This window comes from Phyllobates terribilis, unplaced genomic scaffold, assembly GCF_046119375.1.
Source record: "Phyllobates terribilis strain yellow unplaced genomic scaffold, ASM4611937v1 Scaffold_35__1_contigs__length_13245226, whole genome shotgun sequence".
In the NCBI taxonomy this organism is placed as follows: domain Eukaryota; kingdom Metazoa; phylum Chordata; class Amphibia; order Anura; family Dendrobatidae; genus Phyllobates; species Phyllobates terribilis.
In genome coordinates this window covers 8,376,447-8,395,074 of record NW_027362795.1, presented here as the reverse complement: position 1 = coordinate 8,395,074, position 18,628 = coordinate 8,376,447, and the positions used below count along the sequence as shown (strand labels likewise).

General features: G+C 43.3%; 2 protein-coding genes across 4 annotated transcripts in view; both read left to right on the top strand.

Annotated features, from left to right (window-relative positions):
- LOC141182619 (uncharacterized) overlaps window positions 1-18,628 on the top strand; it is a 213,623-nt gene that overhangs the window by 70 nt on the left and 194,925 nt on the right. The gene's annotated exons all lie outside the window — the stretch shown is intronic.
- LOC141182708 (uncharacterized) lies at window positions 1,218-15,891 on the top strand. The gene is made up of 5 exons (XM_073660851.1): window positions 1,218-1,472; window positions 1,547-1,670; window positions 1,754-1,851; window positions 2,050-2,140; window positions 12,185-15,891. The coding sequence occupies exons 1-5, from the start codon at window positions 1,218-1,220 to the stop codon at window positions 13,603-13,605; spliced, it is 1,989 nt and encodes a 662-aa protein (XP_073516952.1). The 3' UTR covers window positions 13,606-15,891.

Genomic DNA, 18,628 nt, shown 5'->3' with positions numbered 1-18,628 from the left:
TGTGGAGATTCCTCATTACTGGGCGCAGGGGGGCATTAACCCCTTCAGCACGGAGACTCTTGGGGTCTGTGTGGTGTGAACAGTGATGTAACAGCTGTGGACTGAATGCGGCTTAGCTGGTTCCCGTCCACATTAGATACATTCAGACGACTACAGGATGAAGGACAGAAGCCCAGAGAAGTCCTCACACAGCGCCATTATTCCTCTCCTAGCTCCAGCACAATAATGTAGATAGTAGTGATAACCGTCCACATATCCTCTTTATACCCTCCGGTACGATGGATTTGGCCTCAGTGTCCAGGAAGCTTCACGGTTCAGCAATGCCCCTCTGCCATCTCCCCGACACCTGAACGATTTACCCTTTCAATGCCACAAAACTGAAAGTTCTTTCAGTCCCCATTGTGTTTTCTTAGGAAATGTGTGGAAACATTGGAGGGGTTAATGGCTGCGGGATTAGTGGGGTCTCCTATGTGCTCATTAATTCTCTGCCTTATTTACAGGAGGAGCAGCCGACATATCTGACATTACATCCCAGACACTGAATACAATATACCACAAATTCTCTGCTGCAGGTGATACATTGTGTAATGAAATGTTTTATTTAATGTGATTAAATTTATTTCTTGTGTTTGGCATATTTACATGGTGGACATTTATCAATGCCGCATTTACAAAAACCCAGAGGTGTAAGCCAGGTTCTCGTTATGTGTTTCTCTAACGATTAAACTAGGAGACAGGAGTTGTGAAAGGGTCGGGGCCGAGAACAAACATCCATCTCATAAAACCATCAAACCACCATCTTGTGAGAAACAGATTCAGCTGCAGACTCCGAGGAAGAAACTTCTTGTTGTCTGTGGCCTAAAATAAATAGGTTTTATTACTAGATGTAAAGAAGAAAACTAAATACTGTAAAATAATGAATCTCCTCATATGTTTCCCTTATTGTCTCCAGTAATTGTATTATTACACAGGATTTTTATTATGTTACATCGGCTCATCATCTTCTCATTCAGGTCCCTGCAATATCAGATCCTCTCAGTGAAGATCTTCTGTATAAGAGAATTTTCTTGATTTACCAATCAAGGATGGATATGGACAGAGACAAGATGGTGGAGAGGATATTACACCTCACCCTAGAGATCCTCTTCCGGCTTACTGGAGAGGTGAGAGATTCTGATGACGTCACATTACATAATTCTTATCTATGGGAATAACAGATGGACAGAACTGGAGAGGTGAGGACTCTGGAAATGTCTGTAGTGAGATTTATTAATGTGTCTCTCCATAACCAGGATTACACAGTAGTGAAGAAGACCTCTAGTGAGCGCTGTCAGGACCCTGTGTCTGAGGGATGGGGAAGACCCCTGAGCCCAATCACGGGGCCTCCACCTCATCCTCTGATATATGAGGGCATTAACGACCAGAAGATCCTAGAACTCGCCTACAAGATGATTGAGCTGCTGACTGGAGAGGTAACACTGCTGGGACATTATACAGTAACGCTATGGAGGGATCTGGGGGATGATGGTATCATTGTATGTGTCAGGTTCCTATAAGATGTCAGGATGTCGCCGTCTATTTCTCCATGGCGGATTGGGAGTATTTAGAAGGACACAAAGATCTGTACAAGGACGTCATGATGAAGGTTCCCCTGCCCCTCACATCACCAGGTAATAGACAGGACTAAATACACACGGCCTATAATTATCTGTATGTAAAGAATGAATTCAGTCCCTGTATGTGTTTCCTCCAGATCTATCCAGTAAGAGGACAACACCAGAGAGATGTCCCCGTCCTCTTCTTCTACTGGACTGTAAACAAGAAGATCCCAATGTTCCTCAGGATCATCAGGTAGATGGAGAGAAGGTGTCATGAGATCTCCCCTATGATGTGTAGACGGCTGTGAAGGTCTTGTGTTCAGTCTTGTTTTATCCCCCAGTATTATATATTTTATACTTGTGTAATGAGAACAGTGGAGATGGCAGGATTAGAGCTGATCATAGGTGTGACTTCTCCATCTGTCTGTGACTTTTACAATATTTGTTTCAGGGTGAAGATCTGACCCATATTAATACTACAGAGACATATGTGAGGGATGATGAGCGGTGTAAGAAGGAGATTCCTACATATGACTACCCAGGTGAGTAGTAACCACTAAATGTAGAGAAGTTACTGATTCATCTCAGTCACCGGCTGTGGCTGCTTTATCGGTGGTGTAGTCCGGCCGTATCACAATCATGCGATCACCATTTTACTTCTAGACCACAACATTCTCCTCCATCCAAAACTGTTTAAATGACTTTGGGCATTGAAAGCCCTTTTCTATAGAACTTACAACCGGAAGGATCCACCTACCCCTTGAGATTAGGAGATGCTGACTCTTACCTGCCCAGATCTGTAAACTACAAAGCCGAATGACAGCGTACATAGAATGTGCTGACGAGTTAGAAAATCACATGAAGAAAAATATTATGATGGGACTGTAAGAGAAAGCAGAGGGTAATGATGCTGTTGGCTTCCTAGAACCCTGATATCTTATTGGATGAATCTACCTTCTCTCCCTTCTGTGCTGCTGAATGTTCTCATATGGTCCCTACAAGACCAGGTCCAGTGTTTCTGGAAAAATTTCATTTTTATGATCGACAACATTAAATGTGCAGTGAGGACCAAGTGTGAATTTCTGTACAATAACAACAGAGACTCCCTTTATCCTGACTTTTAAATTTCTTTTAAAACCGTCTAACTTCAAGGAGGATTATAATAAACTACATAAAAAAGCATTACCCCTGTGCCTCTGTGATGCTGAGTCACTTTTCATGGCCAAGCCGTGAGACAGGATAGTCAAGGAGTCCTGTAACATCCCTGGCGGCGTGCTTGCATGGTTTACCACCTCCCACCATGCAAGACCGCAATCTTACCTATCAGTCCAGGCTGCACACTTTGCTCCAGTGCCTGCTGTTTGCATGTCTCTTGTCCAATTGCTTAGGGCGGCGGCGCTGTTGCTTTCTGATTCTTATAGTTGCAGTGTGCGCACTCCTAATGCGTCCCCAACCTATTGCTGTGAGTCACTGGATACTTAAACCCCCTTCACCCAGTAGGAGGTGCCTGAGCAACACTTTCATTCAGTGTGTTCTGTGCAACTGAGTTGCCAGGTCTTGTCCTGTATCTTGTCTGTTTCTGCCACCCTGGGGGCTGTATACCCAGGCCTGTTACCTGTGACTTCTAGTCAGTTTCCGCCATCCTGGGGGCTGAGTTCCCAGGCTCGTTCCTGTATCTTGTTCCTGGTTCAGATCCTGTCTGAACAGTGTCCTAGCCCTTTACCTATTTGTCTCTATGTCTGTACCTTCCCTTTTCCTGCAGTGTCTGAACCTGCACCTAACTCCAACTCGTTGTCTCTGTACTTCTGTTTGTGAGTTTTGTGTCCACTCGCTACTTCATTGCAAGTACCTTGTGTGTATCTGGTTCTGCTCGTTCTGTTTCCCTGTCTCCGAATCTACTCCTGTGTTCCAGCTATCTTCTTGTGTTTTCCAGTCTGTTCCATGTGAACAGAGCCCTGTCCTGTCTACCGCATCTGCGGGTTTTGCTCTGCTCTGCTTGTCTACCGCATCTTTGGGTTTTGCTCTGCTCTGCTTGTCCACCACACCTGCGGTTTTGCTCTGCTCTGCTTGTCTACCGCACCTGTGGGTTTTGCTCTGCTCTGCTTGTCTACCGCACCTGCGGGTTTTGCTCTGTTCTGCTTGTCTACCTCATCTGCGGCTCTGTTCCTGTATCATAGTCTGTCCTGGTTCCTATTTTGCCTGCGTTCCTACCTGCCAGTACCCACCTGTCTGCATATCAGCTGTGCCTGACAGTAACCACCTGTCTGCATATCAGCTGTGCCTGCCAGTACCCACCTGTCTGTATGCCAGCCTAACCTGCCTGTTCCTGCATTCCCCGGTGTGGTTCAACAGCTGTGACCAGGGTCTGATCTGGAGTAGCACCTGGTCCCTCTGCTCGGTTCCTCCCTGGTTTACAGAGTCGATTGAGCCGCCGTGCGACCTTGGTCGAACCGGGTTGATACTTAGTCACGCCCCTCCAGGCACTCCTCGGTTCATGATCCAGTGGGATCACTAATCACGCTCACGCTAGTCAGCCCGGGCGTGAGCGTAACAAGTCCGAAGTCAAAAGCCAGGAGGGTACATCATAAACAAAAGGAAGAAAGAAAGAAGTAGACAGGTAACGTTCCGTTCGTCAGAATACCAGGAGGATAGCGAATCAGAGCATAAGGGGTTAAACATGCGGATGGTCAGAACAAGGTCAGGCAACAGAAGATCAATTCACAGAACATAAGGCACAGAGAAAACCTCATACAAGCTGAATGTACATCTGGCAGAAACAGCCCAGTTAAGTAGCTTGGCAATCACCTGAGATAATGAACACTTTGAGATAGCCAGTTCCTTTTAGTCTCAGATTGGACAGCTGAGCTGTCAATCAACACACTGACAGCTCAGCACAACCCTGCACCAGACTGGATGACCGAATTGTCAGTAACTGCATCCCAGACACACTGAGTGGTATAACCGTGACAGTACCCCCTCTTCTAACGGAGGCCACCGGACCACCAAGCTTCCCAGGAAATTTTAGATGCAAGGTCCTGACTAACCAATCTGCCTTCACATCTCAAGCTATGACCCACGTTCGCTCCTCTGGTCCGTATTCCTTCCAATGGATGAGGTATTGGAGGGAATTTTGGACCCTATGAGAATCCATAACCCACTGAAACTCATACTCCAAGCCACCGTCGACTGAAACCAGAGGAGGCGGGGAAGAGGGAGACAATGCCGAAGGGACAAACTCCTTTAATAGGGATTTATGAAAGACTTTAGTGATGCGAAGAGATGGAGCAAGCTTTAATCTGAATGCCACCGGATTGACCACCTCTAGGATCTCATATTGACCAATAAAATTTGGACCCAACTTTGTCGACAGCACTTTAAGTTTAATTTTCCTATGACAACCAAACCTTATCCCCGATCTTAAAAACAGGACTCTCTGAACGTCTTCTATTGGCCTTCTGTTTTTTGACGAATCTGAGCAGTCCCAATATTCTTTTGAACATCCTTTCAGACATTCCCAAATCTTAGTATTGCGACCTCCACCCCAAGGCATTCAGAAATAATCATAGAAAATTCACCAAAATAAGGATGAAAACCATAATTACAGAACAATGGTGAGGTTCCAGTAGACTGATTCACTCAGCTGTTAAATGGAAACTCAGCAAGTGTAAAAATGAAGACCTCCTGCTGAGCCGCCACAAAGCACCTTAAAACTTATTCCAAAGATTGATTTGTCCTGTCAGTCTGACCATTGGTTTGAGGGTGGTAAACAGATGAAAATGACAAGTCAATCCTGAGTTTACTACAAAAAGCTCTTCAGAATTTAGAGACAAATTGTACTCCCCTATCAGATGCCATGTTAAGAGTGATCCCATGAAACCTTACAATATGAGAAAAACAACCTGGAGAGTGTCTCTGCATTAGGTAATCCTGACAAAGGAACAAAATTAGCTTGCTTGCTGAATTGGTCAACTACCGCTCAGATAGCAGTTTTCCCACGAGACAGAGGAAAATCCGTGATGAAATCAATGGACAGATGAGTCCACTGGCTTTCTGGAATTGTCAATCGAATCAATTCCCCAGCCGGCCGGCTATGACTGACTTTATCATGGGCACAAATTTCACAAACAGATACAAAAATCTTTGATATTATTATGCATGCACAGCCACCAAAAAATCTAGCAATTGCTTTCTGTGCAGCAATAACACCAGGATGATCACTCAAGATGGAATCCTGAAATTCTTGTAACACACGCAATCTTAGGTACACAGGCACAAATAATTTAGATCCTGGAGTAGCGGAAGGAGCCAACGACTGGACTTTATGGATCTCCTCCTCCAATTTCAAGGTTACCATAGAATCCACAATACCGTGAGGAATAATGGAGGATGCAGGTTCTGGAGGAGAAACTGAATCGAGACTACAAGATAATGTGTCAGCTTTCACATTCTTAGACCTTGGCCAGACATAATGTGACGCTGAGTCACCTTTCATGGCCAAGTCGTGAAGCAGGATAGTGAGGGAGTCTGAAGTCAGAAGCCAGGAGGATACATCCTAAACAGAAGGAAGAGACAATGGCGTGGTCAGGTAACGTTCCGTTGGTCAGAATACCAGGAGGATAGCGGATCAGAGCACAACAAGGTCCAAGGTCAGGCAACAGAAGATAAATTCACAGAACACATGGGGCAGAGACCTCACCCAAGCTGAATGTACGTCTGGCAGAGGTCTAGGAGAAACAGCCCAGTTAAGTATACTGGCAATCACCTGGGATAATGAACACTTCGAGATAGCCAGCGCCTCTCAGTCTCAGATTGGATGGCCGAGCTGTCAAACAAAGTACTGACAGCTTCAGCACGCCCCTTTACCAGATTTAGTGGTTGAGTTGGCAGCAACTGCCTCCCAGTCACACTGAGGGGTGGAACTGTGACAATCTCTAAGCCTTTACTGACTTGCCTCTTATTTTACGTAATGCATTTAGTAGTGCAGGGTTAGGTAAAATAGGAGGCAGGTCAGTGAGCGATCAGTGAGCTGTCATAAGAGCATATAGATGAATATGTAAGCAGAGCACCAGATAGCGCACCCCCCACAGACCGCCCCGGAGCAAATGTATATCATTATCTCCAAACTGAAAGTAAAGATAACACAGCAACCACAGGACGGATTTCATCAACCAAGGTATCATATTAATCAGTGTAATGGTGCCCACCAGACAGTGTATGTAGTTTACTGAGCACAATCCCGCTGACAGGTGCGCTTTAAGATCTAGGAAGAGCTATCAATTAAACTCCTTTTGGAAGACCTCGTAATAGGACATATGGGGAAGTGAGAGATAATGCTTTAACTTCTTTTGAAGCATAGGAACCCTGTAGTGTACAGGTAATTAAACAAGAAAGTTATTTTAGGAGAAAACATGCCAAAAGGAGAGGGGTTTACTGCAGGAGAAGTGTGCTTTCCCAGGCACAGAACTTTTATTCATGCAGCACAGATTGTAGCCAGCCTAGCTCCAGACCGGAATATTGGCGTTGGTATCGATCCGATATGTATGAGATATAGATTTTCAGCGTTATAACGAAGAGCGGATGTGACGCATTAACTCACATCGGCGGGGGTGGGGGCACTAGAATCACTCCAATTAAATAATGGTCAGATAGATGGTGCGAACAAGGTCATATTTGATCTTTATGTACAGGTAAAATCATGATAAAAAAATATGACATCAATATCTAGTGCCTGTGATCTTCAGAGGTGAAGATATCTTAAGTTGTGGCTCTCCTAAAATCCTTAAAGGCTGAGAACATCTCACAAATAGTCACACATGAGTTCATAAAGGAGAAGTGTGTGGGCGTAACTTAGGAGCTAATAAAAAGCAAATCCTGGTCTGGATCATTGTCAGCACCTAGGAAGACCTACAGTAGTTCTCTGTGGAGGTTCTGTCCAATTCCAAATCGAAGCGCTTCCCTTCTCTAAGCTCTGAGCCGTTTCTGCGACCAAGTTTAGCAAGTTTCTTGTTTATACCTTTTATGTATTTGTATATATTCTGCTGTTTTGTTCCCATTTTGTGTTATCTTGTATATTGTTTAACCCCTTAAGCCCCGAGGGTGGTTTGCACGTTAATGACCAGGCCAATTTTTACAATTCTGACCACTGTCACTTTATGAGGTAATTACTCTGGAACGCTTCAACGGATCCCCCTGATTCTGAGACTGTTTTTTCGTGACATATTGTACTTCATGATTGTGGTAAAATTTCTTCGATATCACTTGCGTTTATTTGTGAAAAAAAGGAAATTTGGCAAAAATTTTGAAAATTTTGCAATTTTCAAAATTTGAATTTTTATGCCCTTAAATCAGAGAGATATGTCACACAAAATAATTAATAAATAACATTTCCCACATGTCTACTTTACATCAGAACAATTTTGGAACCCAAATTTTTTTTTGTTAGGGAGCTATAAGGGTTAAAATTTGACAAGCGATTTCTCATTTTTCCAACAAAATTTACAAAACCATTTTTTTAGGGACCACATCACATTTGAAGTCACTTTGAGAGGTCTTTATGACAGAAAATACCCAAAAGTGACACCATTCTAAAAACTGTACCCCTCAAGGTGCTCAAAACCACATTCAAGAACTTTATTAACCCTTCAGGTGCTTCACAGGAATTTTTTGAAAGTGGAAGAAAAAAATGAACATTTAACTTTTTTCACAAAAATGTTACTTTAGACCCAATTTTTTTTATTTTCACAGGGGTAACAAGAAAAAATGGACCCCAAAATTTGTTTTGCAATTTCCCCTGGGCATGCAGATACCCAATATTTGGGGAAAAAACACTGTTTGGGCGCACGGCAGGGCACGGAAGGGAAGAAGCGCCATTTGACTTTTTGATTGTAAAATTTGCTTGAATAATTAGCGGACGCCATGTTGTGCTTGGAGAGCCCCTGTGTGCCCAAACATTGGAGCTCCCCCACAAGTGACCCCATTTTGGAAACTAGACCCCCCAAGGCACCTATCTAGATGCATAGTGAGCACTTGGAACCCCCAGGTGCTTCACAAATTGATTCGTAAAAATGAAAAAGTGAAAAAAAAAACACTTTTTCATTTTTATGAATCAATTTGTGAAGCACCTGGGGGTTCCAAGTGCTCACTATGCATCTAGATAGGTGCCTTGGTGGGTCTAGTTTCCAAAATGGGGTCACTTGTGGGGGAGCTCCAATGTTTGGGCACACAGGGACTCTTCAAATGCAACATGGTGTCCGCTAACAATTTGAGACGATTTTCCATTCAATTTGTTAGCGGACACCATGTCGCGTTTGGAGAGCCCGTGATGTGCCTAAACAGTGGAGCTCCCCCACAAGTGACCCCATTTTGGAAACTATACCCCTAAAGGATTTTATTAAGGTGTATAGTGAACATTTTGAACCCAGAGGTACGACACAGAATTTGTTTACATTAGGTCATCATATTGAATAAGTTGTCATTAGTCTTGAGCGCAAGTGCTCGCTACTTGAGTTTGCATCGGGTACTCAGGTATGCACCATGTACAGCGTGTGGTCGAGTGACATGCTCGAGTCCCTGCTCCGCATGTTTTACGGTTATTAGACACCCAAAAAAAAACATGCGGGGATCGCTCGTGCATGGCAGGCAATCCCCGTAAAGTTTTTTTGGCCGCGAAGCATATGGGGCAGAGACTCGAGCATGTCACTCAAATACCCACGATACTCAATGCATACCAGAGCACCCGATGCAAACTCAAGTAGCGAGCACTTGCGCTCAACACTAGTCGCCATATCGTCATCTTTTTTTCTTACTTTTGAAAAAAATCCCAACCCCATCACAACCCCAACCCTAACCCCAACCCCAGCCCTAACCGTAGCACAACCCTAACCGTAGCACAACCCTAACCCTAGCACAACCCTAGCCCTAGCACAACCCTAACCCTAGCACAACCCTAACCCCAAACCCAGCCCTAACCCTAGCCCAATCCTAACCCAAGAGTTTATTTTTGACGCCGTTCCTTGTGCGGTATAAGTGATTAGACGACTTTATTCTTCGGGTCGGTGTGATTACAGAAATACCAGAATCATATGGGGTTTTTATGACTGACAGCTGTCACACACTAAAAGACGCACTTTTTGTAAAATCTAGTTTTTGCATCGCCATATTTTGAGAGCTATAATTTTTCCCGATTTTGGCAGACAGTCATGTGACGGCTCGTTTTTTGCGGGATGAGTTGACGTTGTTATTGGTGCCATTTTCAGGCACGTGACATTTTTTGATCGCTTTCTATTCCGATTTTTGGGAGGCAGAATAAACAAAAACCAACAATTCAGGAATTGTTTTTTTTGTTTTTTTTTTATTCTGTTCCGCGTGTGGTAAAATTGATAAGGTAGCTTTATTCTTCGGGTCAGTACGTTTACAGCGGTACCACATTTATATCGTTTTTCTATGTTTTGCACTTTTACATAATAAAAGCAATTTTATAGAAAAAAATATTTTTTAGCATCGCTTTATTCTGAGAGCTATAACTTTTTTATTTTTCGGCTGATGGAGCTGTATGTTGGCTTGTTTTTTGCGGGACGAGATGACGTTTTCAGCGGTACCATTTTTATTTACATTTGTCTTTTTGATCGCGTGTTAGTCCATTTTTTGTTTGGCGGTATGGTGATAAAGCATTGTTTTTTGCTTCGTTTTTTTTTTTTTTTTTCTTTACCGTGTTCACTGAAGGGGTTAACTAGTGGGACTGTTTTATAGGTCAGGTTGTTCCGGACGCGGCGATACCAAATATGTGTACTTTTATTGTTTTTTTTTTTGTTGTTTTTTTTTTATAATAATATTTATTGATGGGTACATTATATTTTTATTTTTGGTGGATTATTTTTTTTATTTTTTTTAAATATTTTTGCAATTTTTTTTTATTTTTTTTTTCACTTTCTGGAAGCTTATATAGTTTATTACTTTGTCCCACTCTGGGACTTTCACTGTTTTTTCTCTGATCGCCTGCATGGCACAGGAATGCAGCACCATCCCTGTGCCATGCAGGCTGTCAGCGCTGGACAGGGAGAAGATTGTTTGGAGATGCACTGCGCATGTCCAAACAATCTTCCTGCTGTCTGGTGACCCGGATGTTGTCATGACAAAAATCGGGTCGTCATGGCAACATCCAGGAAGCCTTTGCAGACAGTGCTGGAAGCCGGAAGAGGAGGTGAGTATCTGCGATCACCTCCCCTTACCCCCGCAATGCTGCGATCGACTTCGATCGACTTCGATCGCAGCATCGCGGGGGTTAATGTGCTGGGAGCGGTGCAGGACCGCTCCCTGCACATAGTACCGGGTGTCAGCTGTGACAATCAGCTGACACCCGGCGGCGATCGCGCCCGCACAGCCTGTGTGCGTGCGCGATCGCCATGACGTACTAATACGGGTCTGGCTCTTAAGTCCCAGGGCACAGACGCGTATTAGTACGTCAGATGTTGTTAAGGGGTTAAACACTGCCTATATTTTGAATTAAAAATATAGTTTAATAGTTCTGTACCTTTTGCTTTGTAAACCTCACCTGAAGCCATATGCTACCTGTAATGGGTGTCCAGTTGGCCTGTATAAATGATTGGTGCTGTTAGTTTCCTAATAACCGGCCTAGTAGTGGAAGCAGCTGCAGTCTTGTCCATCAATCATTGATCAATTGCGTATTTTCCTTACGATTTGGAGGCTGTGGAGTTGCGTTACCCTTGATGAAGTGATAACAATGGGTGGATCTGCATGACCCCTCCGGCTGTGTATCTTTGACACTGTGCCTAATGATAGAAGCAGACTTCGCAGGAGCAGATCCCAGACAAGATGGGACACACCATTTACAGAATCCCTAATTTGACTAAATGGCAGAAAACCAGAGCAGCAGAAATCCCCATAAAGTGACTCCATTTTGGAAATTATAACCCTCAGTGAATTAATCTATAGGAGTAGGGACTATTTTGACTCCACAGGCACTTTCCGGAAATTAGCACGCAGTGGATGTTCGAGAGTAAAAATTGCACATTTGCCATTTTACTGGTTCCCAGATTGTGCTCCAGGAGACACACACCGTAAATTAAGTGGGATCTTCTCACTATAGTAATGTCAAGTACATAGATGCTAAATGTGGTTTGGGCGCACTGCAAGGCTCAGAAGCGAGTGGGAGATTTGACTTTAAGAGAGCGAATATTGCTGGACTAGTTTATGGAAGCCATGTTGCTTTTCAAGAGCATTTGAGCCACTAGTAATATGGAAACCTGTTTTTCCATTGACAATCATGAGTGGGGGCTTGTTTTTTGCGGGATGAGTAGAAGTTTTTATTGGTGTTATTTTCGACTGCAGAACATTGTTTGGTGGCTTTTTATTCCATATTTGTGAGGCAGAATGAACAAACAGTTGAACGCCACGCTCCACTGGTTCATCCTGTGAGGATTTGCATTAGACTGTGAACTGTCATTAATTTGTGAATAATTCAATTTTTGAACATAACTTTTTATAGACAATTTAAGTACAAATGTTCAAAAATATAAAAGTCAAACATATATTATTGAAAAATAATAATGGTTTCTTTTTATTGCCAGATGACTGTACCAGGAGATCAGAGGGACAGCTGACATCTTCAATTTTTAAATCAGATGACCTTGAGATCCCACAGGATACAATTGAAGTGAATGCCATTACTCCAGATTTACCAGCATCCCTTCACAGCAAAGATCTCTCATTTAATCCTTTGAAACAGCTCCTGTCTTCTGATTCATTACTGACTACTATGGAAAATCCAAGTCGCAAAATAAGCATTAAAAAACGAACTGCTCCTAATGCAAAGAAGCCATTTTCACAGTCAGAATATAGAAATAGTTTTCCTCTGAAAAAGTCTTTTCTTAAACATCAAAAAATTCACACAGCAGAGAATAGATTTTCTTGTTCCAAGTGTGGAAAATGTTTTTACTACAAATCACAGCTTGTTAGTCACCAGAGACGTCACACAGGGGAAAAGCCATTTTCATGTTCCGAATGTGAGAAATGTTTTACAAAGAAATCAAGTCTTATCAGACATCAACGATTTCACACAGGGGAAAAGCCTTTTTCATGTTCAGAATGTGGGAAATGTTTTGTAGATAAATCAACTCTTGTTAGTCACCAGAGAACTCACACAGGGGAGAAACCATTTTCATGTTCAGAATGTGGAAAATGTTTTGTGAAGAAATCATCTCTTCTTAGTCACCAGCACTGTCACACAGGGGAGAAGCCCTTTTCCTGTTTAGAATGTGGGAAATGTTTTAGACAGAAATGTAATCTTGTTATACACAAACTAACTCACACAGGAGAGAAGCCTTTTTCATGTTCAGAATGTGGAAAATGTTTTAACCGGAAAGCTAATCTTGATAGTCACCGGAGGATCCACAAAGGGGAGAAACCTTTTTCATGTTCAGAATGTGGGAAATGTTTTAACTGCAAATCAGATGTTATTATACATCAAAGAACCCACACAGGGGAGAAGCCTTTTTCATGTTTAGAATGTAGGAAATGTTTTAAACGGAAAGTGCTTCTTGATAGCCACCAGAGAAGCCACACAGGGGAGAAGCTTTTTTCATGTTCAGAATCTAGGAAATGTTTTAGCTGGAAATCGCTTCTTGATAGCCACCAGAGAACCCACAAAGGGGAGAAGCCATTTTCATGTTCAGAATGTGGAAAATGTTTTAATCGGAAGGCGTATCTTGATGGCCACCATAAAACCCATACAGGGGAGAAGCCTTTTTCATGTTCAGAATGTGGGAAATGTTTTAACCGGAAAGCACATCTTGATAGCCACCAGAGAACCCACACAGGGGAGAAGCCTTTTTCGTGTTCAAATTGTGGGAAATGTTTTAACCGGAAAGCACATCTTGATAGACACCAGAGAACCCACACAGGGGTGAATCCTTTATCATGTTCAGAATGTGGGAAATCTTTTACGCGGAAAGTGCATCTTGATAAACACCAGAGAACCCACACAGGCTAGAAGCCTTTTTCATGTTCAGAATGTGGGAAATGTTTTGTGAAGAAATCATCTCTTCTTAGTCACCAGAGCAGTCACACAGGGGAGAAGCCTTTTTCATGTTCTTAAGGGGGGAAATGATTTACACTGAAATCAACTGTTAATGGGAACCTGCCACCAGAAATAACGCTATTAACCTGCAGATATGGGCTTAATCTGCATGTTACTAACTTGCCTGGTACATGCGCATAGCCAAACACTGCAGGGAGAAAATTAACTTTATTCTCCCCGGCAGCATTCAATTTCAGTCACGTGGGCAGTGCCTGTGCGAATTTTGTTACCGCTCGGAGAATACAGAACGGCTGTTGTAAACAAACTCCCAGCTCTGACTGCCACTGACTCTGCATGGGGGCTGGCTGTCAGTCAGTGCCGGGGTGCTGTTACAGTCACTGCTCTTTATACTCAGAGTGATGACTGAACCAGCACCGCCCCTGTGACTGAAACCGAATGCTGCTGAGGAGAATAAAGTTAACTTTCTCCCAGCAGCGTTTGGCTATTTGCAGGTGCCGGGCACGATAGTAATGTTACTAACCTGCAGAGTAAGCTCCTATCTGCAGGTTAATAGCGTTTTTGGTGGTGACAGGTTCTGATTAATAAATATCTGAGAAGTCGCACAGGGAAGAAGCTTTTTTCATGTTCAGAATGTTGGAAATGTTTTAACCGAAAATTGTATCATCTTAAAGGGGTTGATATGTTTTAACCAAAAATTGTATCATCTTAAAGGGGTTGTGAAATACTAGGACAACCCTTTGTCATTCCTCATGTTTGGCCTCGTTAAAGTAAAAACACTCATACTGAGCTCCTGTGCTGGCGCCATTTCAGGCGTTTCTGGGCTCGCATTTCCGGTGTTCATGTGAGGTTGTTACATCTCACAAGCCCTGCACGTAATCAGTGCCGGTTTCACTGTCCCTGCCTTTGAATGTATTGAATATCAACAGGAAGCCAGGGCTGCGGTTGCTCTCTGACTTCCTCATGATGTTTGATTTGTCTGAAGTTGGTGTGAGGCAGTGAGGGGGATCATATTCGAGGGACGGTAGATATTCCCTAGGATGTGCATAGAGGCATATTGGTTGTGTCAATGTTTTGTTTGCAAGCTGCAGAGCAGGAGGCTCTGTGCACTGCAAGCCTGAGTGAAGGCATAACACAGGCTTGTGAAGGAAACAACTGGTGCACCCCAGACTGGAACGGTACAGCCGTCTCCCATGGCATCAGGTTTACACGGACTATTTGGATATCCCAGCTGCAATCTGGAGGACAGCTTTTGCATTTGAGCTTGGAGTTTTGGCAAATAAAGACATTTAAGTTGAACTTTCCTTGGGTCAATGCCTCATTACTGCACAGTCTGAACACCGTCGCACTACAGTGGGGACATTGACGTCAACACTGATTGGGCACAGGGCTCACGTGACATACTAACCTCACATGAGTCCTAGGAATGCAAGTGCTGACACCGCTGGAATGGCGACGGCATGGGAAGTTTGTATTTCTTATTTTATTTTAATAGAACCAAACATGAGGAACGAAAAAGGCTTGTCCAAGTAGTGGACAACGTTTTTAAACATAAAAAAAATGAATTACTGGAAAGTTCTATTTTGTTGACCATCAAAAAGACTCCAATGGGGAGAAACTATATATGTTATTGACAAATTATGCAAAAACATATAACACACAGTTCTATAATTAAATGAGAAAGGGAAATTACTTTAGAACTTACCTTATTGTTTGACTTATAAGACACTTTTTAGCAATAAAAAAATATTGCTAATAAGTGAGTGTGTCTTATAGACTGGAGGCAATTTCCTGTGTCAGAGGAGGACAATGAGACAGTTTCCTTCCTGATCACTGAGATAGCTGCTCTCTCTCCTCCAACCCATACTTATCTAATTGATTGGTGCAGAGTAGGAGGGAAAGGTACCGGGACCTGCACAGAGCCTGTAAGTACTGAGTGAGCAGCTTAAGAACCTTCCACCCAAGTAGCTCATATATGTTTCAGATCATGTAACACTGTTTTACATATTTTCAAACTTTCTCATGTTCAGTTATGAAATGAGCCATTTCTTATGACTTTGACCTGCTTTCAAATATGACAATGAAAATTTTAGTTGTCTCTTGTTTCTATGATATCAAAGAGTTTTCCTTTTACTGCTACATATAATTAATGCATAAAAGTTTCAACACTTTGAAACATTATTATTTTTGAAAATATAAAGATTCAAAATATTTTGTTATTCCAATTTTCTGATATTTATTTAGTGGAAACTTGGCAAGAATTCAAAAACCTAAAATCTGTCTAAACACTATTGTGAATCATCAACAGTTAAAAAATTTGCATTACAAAATTTGTTACTCATTCAGTGACAATTCTTTTTTTGCTTGACTCTTGTCTTCCATCAGCTATTCTCTTACAATTGTCCATCAATAATCTGCAAGCATTGATGGATTCCATTTTCCGTGATATCTTTTCTCCATAGCTGCAATATCTTGGTGAAGTCTCTCAGCTTGCTTGTCACTTACTGCACCGCAGTTTGGTGGACACAGGTGATGTAAGAAATTAATCTTTAAATATGGGACCAAGGAAGAGAAGGTGGCTTGTATGCCAATGATTTGCTCTTCTTCCTAGGGAAGGCTCGGGGGGTCTCTGGAGAGCACGATGTCGACTATCTCCAGCTGACTTATTCCGTCCAAAGACCATTCTGAGGACTAGAGGGCACTTATTACAGGTGGAAGAATGGCCAATCCAGCAAACAGGCAAGAGTTCTTTACAGTTAGAGCAGTCAGACTGTGGAACACCTACTACAAGACGTAGTAATGGCAGACACTATTGTGAAGACCCTATTTCTTCCGTGGGCGTAACACTACTCAGACAACACAGTGTGAGGGGAAAACAGTGTGGTAATACTTTATTGAACCACAAAGTGGACAATAAACAGATAGAATAGTCCCAGCTAGTACCCTAGATGGTGCAAATGACAGAGTCCTCACCCTTCCACTGGCCCACCGGGAATAGAGAAGCTGCGATTTCGGGGCTTCCAGGGTCGACCACACCCACCACTGGCACCCCACTTTTGTAGGGCCCCCAAAGAGAGAAGGTAATGACAAGCTTAGAAAACTATCCGAGAGAAGTGAAGTCTGGGGCCAGGTGACTTGGATTGTTCAAGATGTCTCTGAGGGTTCAGCAATGGTCAATGGAGCCGATCTGTATTCCTCCAGCTGGGACCAAAGTCCCCTAAGCTGACCAGCTGTAGAATGATACTGAATAGAGGCAGAGACCCCTTTTTATGGACCTTTTTGGAAGTGCATTGAGGTGAAGGGTGCATTGCTGGAAAGGGGAAAAAAAACAAAAAAAAAACTTTAAATCTCTTAGTTTGCGAGTGTGAACGAGCTGCGTGTGTCTGGAGCGTAAGTGCGAACGAAAGTAAGTGTGTGACTTGTTTTTCAGTGACTTTGTATTCAGGGAGTTTGGAAGGGAGGACTTTGGACTGAATTGCTGACTGTATTTCATTAATTCTTTACTTTACTTTTTACTTAACATTTCTGTCTAGTGCAATCCCCATTAGGAAATGAGCTCCATTATTGACAATGCTATCCAGTGTACATCTTGCCACATGTATGTATTCCTTGAACAGCCGGTCGTGGGTGCATACTGCTGTGCGAGATGTGTGCACGTTGTGCGTTTGGAAGCCCAGATACTGGATCTAAATGAGCAGCTGGCAACACTGAGATCCATTGACAACATGGAAAGGAGTCTGCTGCTCACTGAGCAGCAGCTCACTGGGGTAGATGTGGGGGAGGGTGGTAGTCGGGAGCTGCAGGACAGTGAGGTCTCTAGTTGGGTGACAGTTAGAAGGGGGGGTAGAGGGAAGAGTGCCAGGGAGGCTAGTCCTGATCTTGCACACCCCAATAAGTTTGCAAAGTTGGCAGATGAGGGGAGTGACGGTACAGGGGTAGCACTACTACAGCAAGGCATGTCCTCTGAAAGCCGGAGGAGTGTCAGCTCCAGTAAAGAGGGAAATAGGAGAGTAGGGCAGGCTAGGCAGGTGCTGGTAGTTGGGGACTCAATTATTAGGGGAACAGATAGGGCAATCTGTCACAAAGACAGGGATCGTCGAACAGTGAGCTGCCTACCTGGCGCTCGAGTCCGGCACATCGCTGATCGGGTTGACAGATTACTGGGAGGGGCTGGTGAGGACCCAGCGGTCATGGTGCACATTGGCACAAATGACAAAGTTTGAGGTAGGTGGAAGGTCCTTAAAGATAATTTCAGGGAATTAGGCTGCAAGCTGAAAGCAAGGACCTCCAAGGTGGTATTCTCTGAAATACTACCGGTACCACGTGCCACGCCAGAGAGGCAACGGGAGATTAGGGAGATAAATAAGTGGCTCAAGAACTGGTATAGGAAGGAGGGATTTGGGTTCCTGGAGAACTGGGCCGACTTCTCAGTTGGCTACAGACTCTACGCTAGGGACCGGCTGCACCTTAATGGGGAGGGTGCAGCTGTGCTGGTGGAGAAAATGGCTAGAAGGTTGGAGGAGTGTTTAAACTAGGGATTGGGGGGGAGGGTATTCATTTTATAGGTGGGGAAGATAGTGCAGATAGTGACCTGGGCACAAATAAAGAAATTGGGGGTGGGGTTTGAACAGTCAATAAAATAAGAAGGAATAGAGGTACAGAGAGATACATAAAATGCATGTGCACTAATGCCAGAAGCCTCACCAACAAAATGGAGGAATAAGAATTAATTCTGTTGGAAAATAATTATGACATGGTAGGGATATCTGAGACGTGGCTGGACGAGAGCCATGACTGGGCAGTTAATTTACAGGGCTATAGTCTGTTCAGAAATGACCGTACAAACAAGCGAGGGGGGGGGTGTTTATATGTAAAATCATCCTTAAAACCTGTCTTGTGGGAGGATATATGTGAATCTAATGAAAATGTAGAGTCCCTGTGGGTGGAGATAAGGGGAGGGGGAAAAAATAATAAATTA